At 50.2% G+C, this 14,001-nt stretch overlaps 1 protein-coding gene across 1 annotated transcript in view; it reads right to left on the minus strand.

Annotated features, from left to right (window-relative positions):
• IGFBP7 (insulin like growth factor binding protein 7) overlaps window positions 1-10,621 on the minus strand; it is a 78,727-nt gene extending 68,106 nt beyond the window's left edge. Inside the window, exon 1 of the mRNA XM_050945472.1 lies at window positions 10,204-10,621. Within this exon, the coding sequence (XP_050801429.1) occupies window positions 10,204-10,621 (418 nt within the window). The remainder of the gene's footprint in view (window positions 1-10,203) is intronic.
• Window positions 10,622-14,001: the final 3,380 nt, after the last annotated feature.

Raw genomic sequence — 14,001 nt, forward strand, 5'->3', positions numbered from 1 at the left:
CCTGCATCAACCAGTACGGCAGGCAGAGGGGAACACAGACCCTTTAAATGCCCACTGGGAAGCACAAAATGCAAACCCTGTTAAATAAGAGCAGGGTCCCAAATCCTGCCACCATTAGCACACAGGCTAGTTCCTGCTCCCCCAGTGCAAGAGGAAAAATGGAGTGTGGTGTGGGAACAGAGTAGATGAGGGTGAGCTTCCTCATCCTGGAGGCTAAGTATGGTGCACAGTGGGCATTTTATTTAAACTCTACTGGCCCTGCCCACTGGAAGGGGTAACAGGAGATGGGCACCTGAGTGAGTACTGCTGTCACTTGCTCTGGTGGCATATCTTTCTCTCTCACACATCTTCCTCCCCCCGACCTAGTTTTTACCCAACGCAGGTGGACATTCGCTCAGACTGCATCATTTGTTCTATATGAGTGTTCAGCAGCCACAGCAGAACCCTGTGTTGCTACTCTTCCATTCCCTTCACCGCTATCTCTGCCTCGAATTAGAACTCTTCCTTCTCACTTTATGGCTCTACAGAGCTTTTCCCAGCCTCCATCTCCACCTCTGCTTTCCCCTGCCCTTGTGCCTACACTTCCTCCTCTAATGCCCCTATTTTAGTTTTTAAATGCTACATATATTTAAACAAAATAGGAAAAAATAAATCCCAAATTCCATTTAAAAATAAAATCAATCAACATCCACTGTAGTAAACAAGTTTTTCTGGACTGCTACTTTCTGAGATTTCCAAGACGGTTTCACTTGCTTACAGCTTTATGAAATATGTGGCATGACTACAACATTTCAGTGAATGAACAAACAAGCAGAAGCAGTGAAACACAATAGTGTTTAGTCTGCCATAATGAAGATGTCTGAACTTTTGCACCACTCCTTCCTGTGGAAAATATACACAGCAACAAGTGCTTAGAAGTGTTCACAAGTTGTCATACAAATAATTTACCATAAAGGGAGTTTGCTTGGCCTAGTTACATAGCTGCACAGAGTCTCCCACCCAGCTTTATAAGAAGGGTGGAGGTGAGCCCCACCCTTGGCTACTGGGAAATTGGAAAGCCAAAGATTTTGCCCTTTGGTGACTCCTCCCGCCCCAATCACCATTACATCTTGCCTTCTCTCTGAATTTGAAAAAGAATCAACATCAAATATACATATATTAAATCAGGAAGAATATATGTCTCCTTTCTTTAGAGAAATGTGAACAATGATGGGCACTCTCTTCTACAGGCTTGTGAGGACAGGACACGCCTCTCTGTTGCTCCTCCATATCAGGCAGCCATGAGCTTGAGACCATCACAAACACTCCTTGGAGAGATGCACATCTCACCTCCGTGGGGATACTAGCAATCCATCCAGCAGAAAGGTCAGCCTACTGAGGAAGCACCAAGGAACGGTTATCGCAGCACCACAGTTGAAAGGACAATAAACTCTACTCTCAACATCCATGATGACTAATAACAGCCATTCAGTCTGTCCCCATGACTGCACTGTAAATGGAAACCATGTAAAGGCTCCGGCAGAGGCACAGGTAAGGTACTTGTATAGGCTCAGTGATCCATCCTCAGATATAGTTTTTAAGCTAAAAGATCACGCATAACTAGCCATTTAATAAAAGCATCCCCAGATGTGCACCAATTTGGGCCACTTCCTGAAAGGTGTGGCGGGGTGATGACTCACTGGCGCAGCGCCTCCTGCTGGTGGTCCAGGGAATTAGCTCTTCCAGCCCAGAGCGCCCTCTGCAGGCCAGTGTCTCGCCTGCCACTGCCCCCTGATGTCCCTCCCGGACCCCAGTGCCCCTCTGTATCAGGGTTCTGCCCCCAGCAGTAACCCCCAATCTGGGTCTCCCCACCCAGGGAAATCCCCAACCCTCTATCCCCACCTTGCCTCAGTGGTTACTGCCAGTCACCATCTAGCCCCTGCTCACTAGGGCGGACTGCAGTCTGTAAACCACTCATCATCGGCAAGGAAGGATTGGACCAGCTGCCTCTGCCTGTCTGTGGGCTGCCCCTCTGCAACCCCAATACCTTTTGTAGGCCTTTAACAAGGCCTGCAGCTGGGGTTTTACCAGGCTGGAGCTCCCCAGCTCCCTCTGCCCTTCTCAGCTCCCAGGCAGCCAGGTCCTTCTCTCTCTACAGCTAGAGAGAAAGTGTCCCCTTTTGGCCCACCGCCCGCTTATAAGGGCCAGCTGGGCCCTGATTGCTCTGGCTACAGCTGTGGCTGCTTTCCCTCTCCCAGGGTTGGTTTAAGCCCTTCAGGGCAGGAGCAGGGTAACTACACAGGGTCTTCTTTGTCCTTTTATCTTCCGCAGCTGACTGGCCAGCTCCACTGTCTATGCCACCTATTGGCCTTTACCTCCTCAGCAACATCAGAGGCCAATAGCTGGCATGAACAGCTCCCCCTCTGCCTGTAGGCTCTGGTCCTTCTCCAGTTCCTCACTGGGTGACTGATGTGTGGTCAACCATGTCAGGAGGCTACAGAGACTTTGGGTAACATTCACCCCAGTGCAGAAGCCCCACATAAGGCCTAGGCATTAATTAAACCCTCTTTCAAGGTATTAAGTGGGACATGATTGGTGCACAAGTCTATGCTGACCCCTGGCACCAGGGTGAATTTCCTCCTTTCCCCAGCATGTTCAGAGGAGCCCCTCAGCATCTTTCTCAAGTGCCTAATTGCCATACTGAATCTGGGCACTATCTGAGGGAGAAGAGATGCTGTGAAAAGCCTTATGAGGAACATTCAAAGGATGCTGACCAGAGGTGAATCTCCCCTTTCCTCCCTCCCCAAACACAGTAAACAGCTCATGTTGCTCCAGAGCACTGGAGGTCCATCGGGCTCCCATATGACCTCATAGAACATGGTGATCATAGCTGATAAGCTCCGACTGGTGACAGCCTGCATACTCCAAATGTAATGGAAACAAAGGATGGCTCAGCGGTTAAGGCACTGATTTGAGAGACCCAGGTTCAATTCCCTGCTCTATCAATCACCTCAATGGTATTTAGGATTTTGGCCTTAATCTCTCCATGTCTCGGTTTCCCCATCTGTAAAATGGGGATAATAATACAACAGGGGTATTCATAGATTCTAGGACTGGAAGGGACCTCGAGAGGTCATCGAGTCCAGTCCCCTGCCCTCATGGCAGGACCAAATACTGTCTAGATCATCCCTGATAGACATGTATCTAACCGACTCTTAAATATCTCCAGAGATGGAGATTCCACAACCTCCCTAGGCAATTTATTCCGGTGTTTAACCACCCTGACAGTTAGGAACTTTTTCCTAATGTCCAACCTAAACCTCCCTTGCTGCAGTTTAAATCCATTGCTTCTTGTTCTATCCTTAGAGACCAAGTTTTCTCCCTCCTCCTTATGACACCCTTTTACATACCTGAAAACTGCTATCATGTCCCCTCTCAGTCCTCTCTTTTCCAGACTAAACAAACCCAATTCTTTCAGCCTTCCTTCATAGGTCATGTTCTCAAGACCTTTAATCATTCTTGTTGCTCTTCTCTGGACCCTCTCCAATTTCTCCACATCTTTCTTGAAATGCGGTGCCCAGAACTGGACACAATACTTCAGCTGAGGCCTAACCAGCGCAGAGTAGAGCAGAAGAATGACTTATCATGTCCTGCTCACAACACACCTGTTAATGCATCCCAGAATCACGTTTGCTTTTTTTTGCAACAGCATCACACTGTTGACTCATATTTAGCTTGTGGTCCACTATAACCCCTAGATTCCTTTCTGCCATACTCCTTCCTAGACAGTTAAAAACAAGTCTAGAACAGCTTTCCCCCTAGTAGTTTTTTCAAGCTTCTGAAATAAAAAGTTGTCTGCAATGCAGTCCAAGAACTTATTGGATAGTCCGTGCCCTGCTGTGTTATTTTCCTAACATATATCTGGATCGCTGAAGTCCCCTATTACCACCAAATCTTTGGCTCTGGATGATTTTGTTAGTTGTTTAAAAAAAGCCTCATCCACCTGGTTAGGAGGCCTGTAGCAGACTCCTAGCATGACATCACCCTTGTTTTTTATCTCTTTTGGCCTAACCCAGAGACTCTCAACACTTCCATCTCCTATGTCCATCTCCACCTCAGTCCAAATGTGTACATTTTTAATATATAAGGCAACACCTCCTCCCTTTTTCCCCTGTGAAGATTAGTACATTAACATTCATAAGACGCTCAGATATGGCAGTGGGGGCCATATAAGTTGCTTAGCTGGAATGTTTTCTCAAAATCCATGGCTGACTATCCAACCCTCAGCAAATCCACCACATTTAAAGTTCTAAGTGCCTTAGAATTTGTTGTTTAAGATCCCGAGTGAGTGCAGGAGAATATAAACAGTTTACAACTGAGCACAATCACCTGCTGCAACTGCCTGATAAAACTGTAATCTCAACATCATCTTCCAAACAAGTCCATTCACTTAAACCAAGTTATCAACAGCAAGTTTTTCCAGAACAGCCAGACTCCTTTGTACCCACCAAGCAGTCACATAGGCACCATGTCAACTTCCCCGCATAGGAGCCCCTTGGCATTACATGGAGAATAGCTCTGTCCTTCCCCACACAGAAACCTCTGACAAAGTCAAGAGCAGGAGAAGGCATGGCCGAGGTGCGCCCAGTAATTCTGTTCTTTGTAGCAGGGGTGCAAGGTAGGGTATTCCTGAGGTAGTCCCAATAGAGGTGGCACAAACTGCTGCCCTTGTGCTGGTACTAGTTCTGGGGCAGGGATGAATTCAACTCTTCAAGGAAAGGGATCTACGGTACTCTTTTTGTACAGTTTATAAAATACCATTTACAGTGCTATAGAGGTAATATTGAGTACACAGCATAAACATATGGTGCTCCTGCTTTACTCTTCTCTTTTAGTTTCAGAAGCTCCAGAAGCACATTGAGTTTCACAAGATATTCTTGGCTTGAAATATGGGAAGCAAGAGGAGGAAGTGGGGGAAGATAACCCTAATATACTTTGGTTATGAAAACATCCTTCCAGAAAAATGGGATTAGAGTTTCAATTCTGTCCTTGAGATGTGTCTTGAACAGTATGCCACTCCATTCCTCCCTGTCAAAATCAGTCCATTGGTTGTGGAACCTGAGGACAGCTTAGAAGCTAGGATTCCTATCAATGGCACTGCTGCAGAGATTTTTTCAGGTAGCATTTTCTCAAAACAAAAGCTTCAGCACTGCACATAATTACAGCACTGCTGATTTGGAATACTGTAAAGGGAAAGAGGATATTAAGAATAATGGCACATACTTCCAGTGGCTAGTGGGAAAGCCATTTTATTAATTATGCAGGGCTTTAGTTTCTGCGGCTGTTCCCGAGGCCTCTCAAAGCAAACAATAATTTCAGTTAAATGAACCCACTTGCTTAAGCTTTGATTCAAACAAGTTGGGACAGAATTTTTGTGGTTTTGACAGCCATCTGCATCTAAATAGCTTGGATATTTGGAAAGCCCCTGTGCAGGAAAGCCCCAGCTTTTGTGAAACCTTGTGTAGGAATGTCAGGGTCAGGGAACCAGATGGTTGGGAAAATTCACTCAAGGCATGAAAAGCCAGGTTGGATGGTTCCATGTCAGCCAGAGCCCAGCAGAGAGCAGCTGATGAAAAGTTCTGGTGGCTTCATTTCTGAGGCTTTGTGTGTTTCTGTGATATGGCAAACCTTCCCCATGTTTCTTGCTCCCTGTTCAGGAAATTCCATGTGTCTCATAGTGTCCTAAAACCCCACTTAGGGTGGTCTGAGGTCCATTTTGCTTTTTAATTAGTGTCCCGATGAACCAGATTTTCAATTTTTGAGAAACTAGCTTTACACACCTTGGGCTTGATTTTAAAAAATGTGCACCAGTGGGTGCTCAGCCCTTCTAAAAGTAAAGTTAACCACCCCAAAATCTAAGCACCCAAAATTACAGGTCATATTTTTAAAATGTCGGCCCTAACATGCAAAATGCTTTACCCTCTTGTTAACAAGGTACATGGCTAAAGCTTTCAGCATTCCTTTGAGAATACTGTATACCTCAAATTGCTGACATTGGACCAGATCCAAAGTCTGCCGACATGCACCAACAACTTCACTGGGTTTTGGATAAAACCCATAAGGCATGCTAATATAGGAAATATCAACTGACATTTTCAATGCTACAATTGGCTCTTAAGTTATGTGGAATAGACTGTTCCAAACTACATTTGCAACTATCTTTTTGGCTCTTGCTATATGTAACTATGACTCCAGAATGACTTTCCCTTTTTAAATTGTGTATATTGAAGTGCTCAACACACACTTTGTTTTCATAAAATTACCAAGAGAAATTAGACAACATCCACGGAGTACCTAATTCATACTACAACATGATTTTTTCAATTTTCTCTGCTGATCTTTGGATTTTGATTGGGATTATTAAATCCTTTATAGATGATACAGGTTTCTTAAGCAAAACAACCAAAAATATTCTTCTGAAACATGTTATCAGAATATTAGCATATCCTTTCCCCTGCTAAGCTTTAACTAAACTATGAATGATCTGATATTAGCTTTCCACTTAAAATCATTGTAATAATTCAGAAAAATGCTACTTGTAGTGATCATTTAGTTGACTTATTTTGATTTGCATTCTTCTTGGGATTTCTGGAGATCCTGTTGTAAAATAGGTAATAATTCATCTAGTTTACATTGACAGTTAGTTGGGGAAAGGAACAGAGAAGAGATGAGCTAATAGCAACTTTGTCCCTCCCATTTGCACCCCATACCAGGTGCTACAGGATAGTTTTAGTACAAAAGATTAGGAAGCAGACAATCAAATTACTGTATTAGATTCCATAATATACATTAACAAAAAGAATGAATGGCTTAGTCTTATCTGAATTTATGGACTGAGAACAGTCCACAGACGGAATCATATAGGCTACTGGAAAAAAAACAATGAAAACAAACCAAAACCCTGTTAATAAACTGTAGAAAAGCTACTATACCCCACCAAACTGAGCTTGCTTTGGGGAGCAGCATCCCATTGTTTGTACAGATGGTTCATTCATTTTTAAAAATAACTACTGTACATATCAGTAACTGGGGAGGGGGCGGGGAATGATGAAAATGTATGCCCAGGAAGGAGTGTAGGTGAAATGAAATCTCTTGGACTCTGATGCTACACAGGACATTTTAATCCCCATCTTTGTCTAACTAGGACTTTCATGAATAATTCCCCTCTTCACTAGTCTTCCCCTAGCCCACCACCTACATGCACCCAAGATCTCCAATACAGAGATTCCATTGTACACCATTGTAGGACAAATTCGCTGATGTCTAGGGGAGGGCACAGGGCATTAATCCAACTCCAAGTAGTTCTTGTCTGTCTGCTTGCAAAAACAGGGTCCCTTGAGCAGTGCTGCCATTGGTAGTAACAGCTGAAGCAATGGTGAAGGCAGGTGTCTGGGGGGTTTGAGCAGGTTTAGACAACACCTGAGCCCTGTCTATGCTACTACTGGTGGAGCTACAGTGGGGGTGAATTAAGTATTCTATTTTTGCCACCGCATACATCTGTGTTAGATTAGATCTTGTCTGAGAATATTTTGGGATCTCTCTCACCATTGCTCTAACTAGTGCACACACAGCCAGAGATCCAGCACTAAATTAATGCCTGAGGATTATGCACTGAAAACCATCCCAAGAACACAGCTCCTTGGAAATGTCCTGGAAGTGCCTGGCATTGATGCATCAATAACACTTGCCTTGCAGTGCAAGCCAGCCTCACCACTGCACCAGGAGCTCAAAGCTTTTCAGCTCAGCAGACTTGCTAAAGATGTTCAGAATGTGTCTCCTCATGCATCCCTCTGCCCCACAATCCCTAGTAGCCCCTAATGCCCTGGCCAACATCCTCCGACCGGAACCACTGAGAAACTCAGCCCTTCATAGCCCCAAACATCAGTCTTCCATGATCCTACTCAACTCAGCTCCCTAGTGACCCTGCACAGCGCCCCCTGCTCCTGCCGTGATCCCGCACAGCACCCCCAGGCAACTGAGCTCCTAGTGACCCAGCACAGCACCCCCTGCCGTGATCCTGCACAGCGCCCCCTCCCATCTCAGCTCCTTGTGACACAGCACAGTGCCCCCTGCCCCCGCACAAGGCCCCTTGCTCCTGCCTTGTCCCCGCACAGCACCCCCTGCCCCTGCCCTCGCACAACACCCCCTGTCCCCAGGTAACTCAGCTCCTAGTGACCCCACACAGCTCTCCTGCCACCGCCTAGTCCCTGCACAGTGCCCCTTGCCCCCACCATGTCCCTGCACAGCACCGCCTGCCCCCGCACAGCACCCGCTGTCCTGTCCCTGCACAGCACCCCCTGCCCCCGCCGTGTCCCTGCACAGCTCCTAGTGACTCACACAGCCCTCCTGCCCCCGCTGTGTCCCAGCACAGAGCCCCCTGCCCCCACCGTGTCCCTGCACAGCACCCCCTGCCCCCAGGCAACTCAGCTCCCAGTGACCCCACACAGACCTCCTGCCCCTACCCTGTCCCCGCACAGTGCCCCCTGCCCCCGCCGTGTCCCTGCACAGCTCCTAGTGACTCACACAGCCCTCCTGCCCCCGCTGTGTCCCCGCACAGCGCCCCCTGCCCCCACCGTGTCCCTGCACAGCACCCCCTGCCCCCAGGCAACTCAGCTCCCAGTGACCCCACACAGACCTCCTGCCCCCGCCGTGTCCCCACACAGCGCCCCCTGCCCCTGCACAGCACCTCCTGCCCCCGCCGTGTCCCTGCACAGCACCTAGTGACTCACACAGCCCTCCTGCCCCCGCTATGTCCCTGCACAGCGCCCCCTGCCCCCACCGTGTCCCTGCACAGCACCCCCTACCCCCAGGCAACTCAGCTCCCAGTGACCCCACACAGACCTCCTGCCCCTACCCTGTCCCCGCACAGCATCCCCGCCCCCGCACAGTGCCCCCTGCCCCCGCCGTGTCCCTGCACAGCTCCTAGTGACTCACACAACCCTCCTGCCCCCGCTGTGTCCCCGCACTGCGCCCCCTACTCCCACCGTGTCCCTGCACAGCACCCCCTGCCCCCAGGCAACTCAGCTCCTAGTGACCCCACACAGACCTCCTGCCCCTGCCCTGTCCCCGCACAGTGCCCCCTGCCCCCGCACAGCGCCCTCTGCCCCCGCCGTGTCCCTGCACAGCTCCTAGTGACTCACACAGCCCTCCTGCCCCCGCTGTGTCCCCGCACAGCGCCCCCTGCCCCCACCGTGTCCCTGCACAGCACCCCCAGCCCCCAGGCAACTCAGCCCCTAGTCACCCCACCAGGGGCAGCTCTAGGCATTTTGCCCCCTAAGCACGGCAGGCAAGCTGCCTTCGGCGACTTGCCGGAGGAGGGTCCGCTGGTCCCGCGGCTTCGGGGGACCTCCCTTGCGGCGACCCTGGGGCCTGGAGCCGCCGCCCCTGGACTCCACACAGCCCTACTGCCCTGCCCCCTCCGTGTCCCCGCACAGCGCCCCCTGCCCCCGCCGTGTCCCCGCACAGAGCCCCCTGCCCCCAGGCAACTCAGCTCCTAGTCACCCCACACAGTCCTCCTGCCCCTGCCCTGTCCCCGCACAGCGCCCCCTGCCCCTGCCCCTGCCGTCTCCCCGCACAGCGCCCCCTGCCCCCGCCGTGTCCCCGTACAGCACCCCCTGCCCCTGCCCTGTCCCCAGGCAACTCAGCTCCTAGTCACCCCACACAGTCCTCCTGCCCCTGCCCTGTCCCCGCACAGCGCCCCCTGCCCCTGCCCCTGCCCCCTCCCCGCACAGCGCACCGTCCCCGCACAGCGCCCCCTGCCTCCGCCGTGTCCCCGCACAGCACTCCGTGGCCCTGCCCTGTCCCCAGGCAACTCAGCTCCTAGTGACCCCACACAGACCTCCTGCCCCTGCCCTGACCCCGCACAGCGCTCCCTGCCCCTGACCTCACCCCCGCCGTGTCCCTGTACAGCGCCCCCTGCCTCCGCCGTGTCCCCGCACAGCGCCCCCTGCCCCCGCCGTGACCCCGCACAGCGCCCAGTCCCCGCACAGCACCCCCTGCCCCCGCCGTGTCCCCGCACAGCGCCCCCTGCCCCCGCCGTGTCCCCGCACAGCGCCCCGTCCCCGCACAGCACGCGCTGCCCCCGCCGTGTCCCCGCACAGCGCCCCCTGCCCCCGCACAGCGCCCCCCTTCCCTCCGCCCCGGTACCTCAGCGCGCGCCCGCACCTTGCTCGCAGGCCCCCTTGCGGCGCTGGCTGGGCCCGCGCTGGCCGCGGCGCTGGGCGCTGAGGGCGGCGGCGCGCAGGCGGCAGGCGCTGGGGTAGGTGACGCCGTCGCTGCCGCAGACCGGGTAGCGGCTCTTGCAGACGCACAGGGCGGGCGGCCCGGCGCGGCCCGGGCGGGGGGCGCACTCCAGCCCCGCGGCGCAGCGCGCGCCCGTCCCGCACGCCTCGCCCTCGCCGCGCGCGCAACGCCAGCAGCAGCCGCAGGCGTCCCGCGCGCGGCCCAGCGCGCAGCCCCGCAAGGGCAGCGCCGGGCACAGCGCCGGCAGGCAGGGCCCGCAGGCGGCGCCCGAAGGCTCCTCGCCCGCGGCCGGGCGCGCCCCGAGCAGCAGCAGCAGGCAGGCGCTGAGCAGCCGTAGCATGGCGCGGGACTGGACCGGACTGGAGCCGCCCCGGCGGGGCCGGCCTGGGCTCCCTCCGCAAACCCCTCCCTCCGCCCGCCGGCCCCCCCCGACAGCCGCGCGTGGACCGCCCCTCCCCCGTAGCCCCACGGGGGACCGCGGGTCCGCCCGCACCCAGTGACCCGCGGGCGTGGGAGGCAGGCAGCGCCAGGGAGGGCTTCCCCCCCAGCCGTGTCCCCGCGGGCAGCTTTTGCGTGTCAGCAGGTGAGGGTGACCCCAGGCGCGGGAGGTGATGGCTTTTATCGGACCAGCTTCTGCCTCTGTAGTGTAATGCCTGTGTAGTGTGGACGGTTACAGCTTTAAATCGATTTAAAGCTCTAGTCTGGACCTGTCCCAACAGAAATTGGGCCAGTAAAAGATAATGAACTCCCTCACCTTGTCAGTGTAGTGGCCTGACCCCGCCACTGCCTATAGCAGAGAAGGAAGGCGTTTACATTCATCCCAACCCCGGCTGCTCATCTGAATGAGGTAGCGTGCCCCGCTCCCGGGGGAAAGATCCGTGTGAGAGCATCACTGGCTGCCTTAGCGTGGGAACAATACAACAGCTGCACATAACTCAGGTGGTCACCTGCTCTTCGTTAAACTTCATTCCTTCACAACAGAAACCAGTGGGCTCTTTCCCAAGTGCTGTTGTCCACTGAAGAAACATAAAAAACATCTAAAAATTGGATCTAGAGCTGTCCCCCCGTTTCACCTTGTTTTTTTTAAATTAGTGGCAAGTTTTAAAATATGGTAACAGTGTAAAAGAGAAAAGATTCACTGCAAAACGGTGTATTTACTGTCTTCTGCATTCCATGTGTTTTGGGGGTGGGTAGGGAGGAAATAAGGGCTTGTAATAAACAATGTTATTGAACTTTTTTAAAATTACCACATTCATATGCTGATAAAGAAGCACAGAATCCAAATAAGTGTTCAGAGTCTCATGGAAGCACAGGAATCAGAAATGGAAAAGTGTATTTCCTGGGGCCAGCACAAGATTGTTATCTACACTATATTTTCAAAGACATCATCTAGTCTAGTTTTAAATGTTTCAAGTAATGTGGCTTCTACCACTTCCCTTAAGAGACTATTCTGGTCTTGTAGCACTAATCATTTCAGGAAATTTCCCTGATAACCATGTTCTAAGCTTTCCTTACTTAATCTTATCATTTCTTTTTAATTGTTATCATATTGTTGTTTTGTTTTCCCTGGCCCATGAGCCCCATTCTGCAGTCAGTAGGAGCTGTAATGGGTGTGGAATCAAGCATTGACATGAAAGGCATCATTTAGCACTAGTTAATAGTCACTGCTGTTTATATATGTCCTATCTCTGCAATACCTAACATGGCTAAACAGTTGTGTTGTGTACTTCAGTTGTGCTGAATTGTGCCTGTGGGGATTTATGATGGTCACAAAAGTTGCAGCAACACATTTTCATAGGTGATTTAAAACAGGATATGAAAAACATCTTAATTTACTTATCTGCCATCACTACATATTATGAGAGTATCTTTGCGTGTGGCTTTTGTATGATTTTACTCATATAATCTGTCTTGCAATGAATATCTGTGCATTGTGTCACTGCAAATCATAAAAACAAGTCTAGTTACAAAAAATTATGCTCTATCACTTGAAAAAGGAAATGTTTGGGCCTGAAAGTCTGTATGCTAAAGTTCATGTGTTGGGCAAACATAAAATATAGGTGGTGTGCCTTGTTCACCAACCAACTTCCCTCTGTACTTTCCTAACCTTCATTAAAATAGATTTTCTTTTCTGTACTGTCTTTCAGTATAACCCACCAAACACTGAATATACATTTAAAAGTAATCCATGATGTTTGTTCATCAGCATATGTATCTTGTGTTCCCATGTGTATATATTATATGTATGTATGGTAATATCTCTGGATTGGATTGTGTCTAGCTAGATTGACTTCTTGGATCAGGGACCATCGCCTCAAACCTGAAAGGTTTTATGCACCTAACTCTGATTTCAATGGGAGTTAGGCACTTACGTACCTTTGGGAATCTGAGCCCATATCATTTTCTATGCTTTGTACAGTGCTGAGCACAGTCTAAGTGCTGATCACTGGTCTTTGCTCACAAGGACCTGGGATGTGGGAAGTTTCCCAGACTCAACAATCTGACTGGGAATGGTGGATCTTTCTGTGCTACTGCTGTGGACAGTATGGGAGTTTCACAGCAAGGATCCTTCTGCAGTGTTTTTTCTCCTCTGCCTCTGACCCCTGGTCCCATTTGGAGGTCAGAGCCACAGTCACGAGTCAAGCCTAGTGGTCGGAGCAGTGGTCGTCTGGCTTGGCTGCCACCACACCAACCACACGGCCAGAGGACCACTGCTCCGACCACTAGGCTTGCCACTCCATGTCTTGGTGTCTGACAATGTGAATCCCTGTGATGTCAATGAGAACAGCATCCTTCTCTCATGCAGGTTATTGTGGCTTCCAGCAGGAGCAATGTGTGCTGAAGAGCCATTGCTAATGAGAGGGTAAGTGCAAAGGAATGCTGTTGTTGCAGCAATATGTAGGCCTGCTTTGAAGACTTTTCTGCCTGGGTCAGACTCTGACCCATAAGCAACAATTTGATTTTATAAGATACATGTTGAAATCACTTTGCACAGTGCACCTCTCTCTCTCTCATCCCCCCCACAGTTCCATGCCAATACTCAATCTTCCCTCACAGTGTTTATGAAAACTTTACATTTCTTCAGCAGGCATTCAGCTGGGATATCCTTTCTCCTTACATTCCTTGGGTAGTAAACCCCAATATTTTTTATCAATCAGCAGTGACTTTGTCAGGGTTCTGAACTCTGGGGTACAGATGTGACCCGCATGAAAGACCCCCTAAGTTTATATTCTACCAGCTTAGGTTAAAACTTCTCCAAAGCACAAATTCCTTTCCTTGTCCTTGGACTGTATTGCTGCCATCACCAAGTGATTTACACAAAAATTCATGGGAGGGTCACTTGGAATCCCTATCCCCTCAAAATATCCTCCCAAGCCCCTTCATCCCCTTTCCTGGGGAGGCTTGAGAATAATATACCTTCGCAATTTAAGGCACTAAAATCAATCAGGTTCTTAAAAGAAGAACTTCATTATAAAGAAAAAAGTAAAAGAATCACACCTGCAAAATCAGGATGGAAGGTAACTTTACAGGGTAATAAAAATATTTAAAACACAGAGGACTCTCCTCTGGACTCAGCTTCACAGTTACAAAAACAGGAATAAAACTACCTTTGCAGCATAGGAAAATTCACAAGCCAAAACAAAAGATAACCTAATGCATTACCTTGCCTTACTTAGAATTTTTGTAATTTTAGATGGATCATTTCAAGTATATTTTCAG

This window comes from Gopherus flavomarginatus, chromosome 3, assembly GCF_025201925.1.
Source record: "Gopherus flavomarginatus isolate rGopFla2 chromosome 3, rGopFla2.mat.asm, whole genome shotgun sequence".
NCBI lineage: Eukaryota > Metazoa > Chordata > Testudines > Testudinidae > Gopherus > Gopherus flavomarginatus.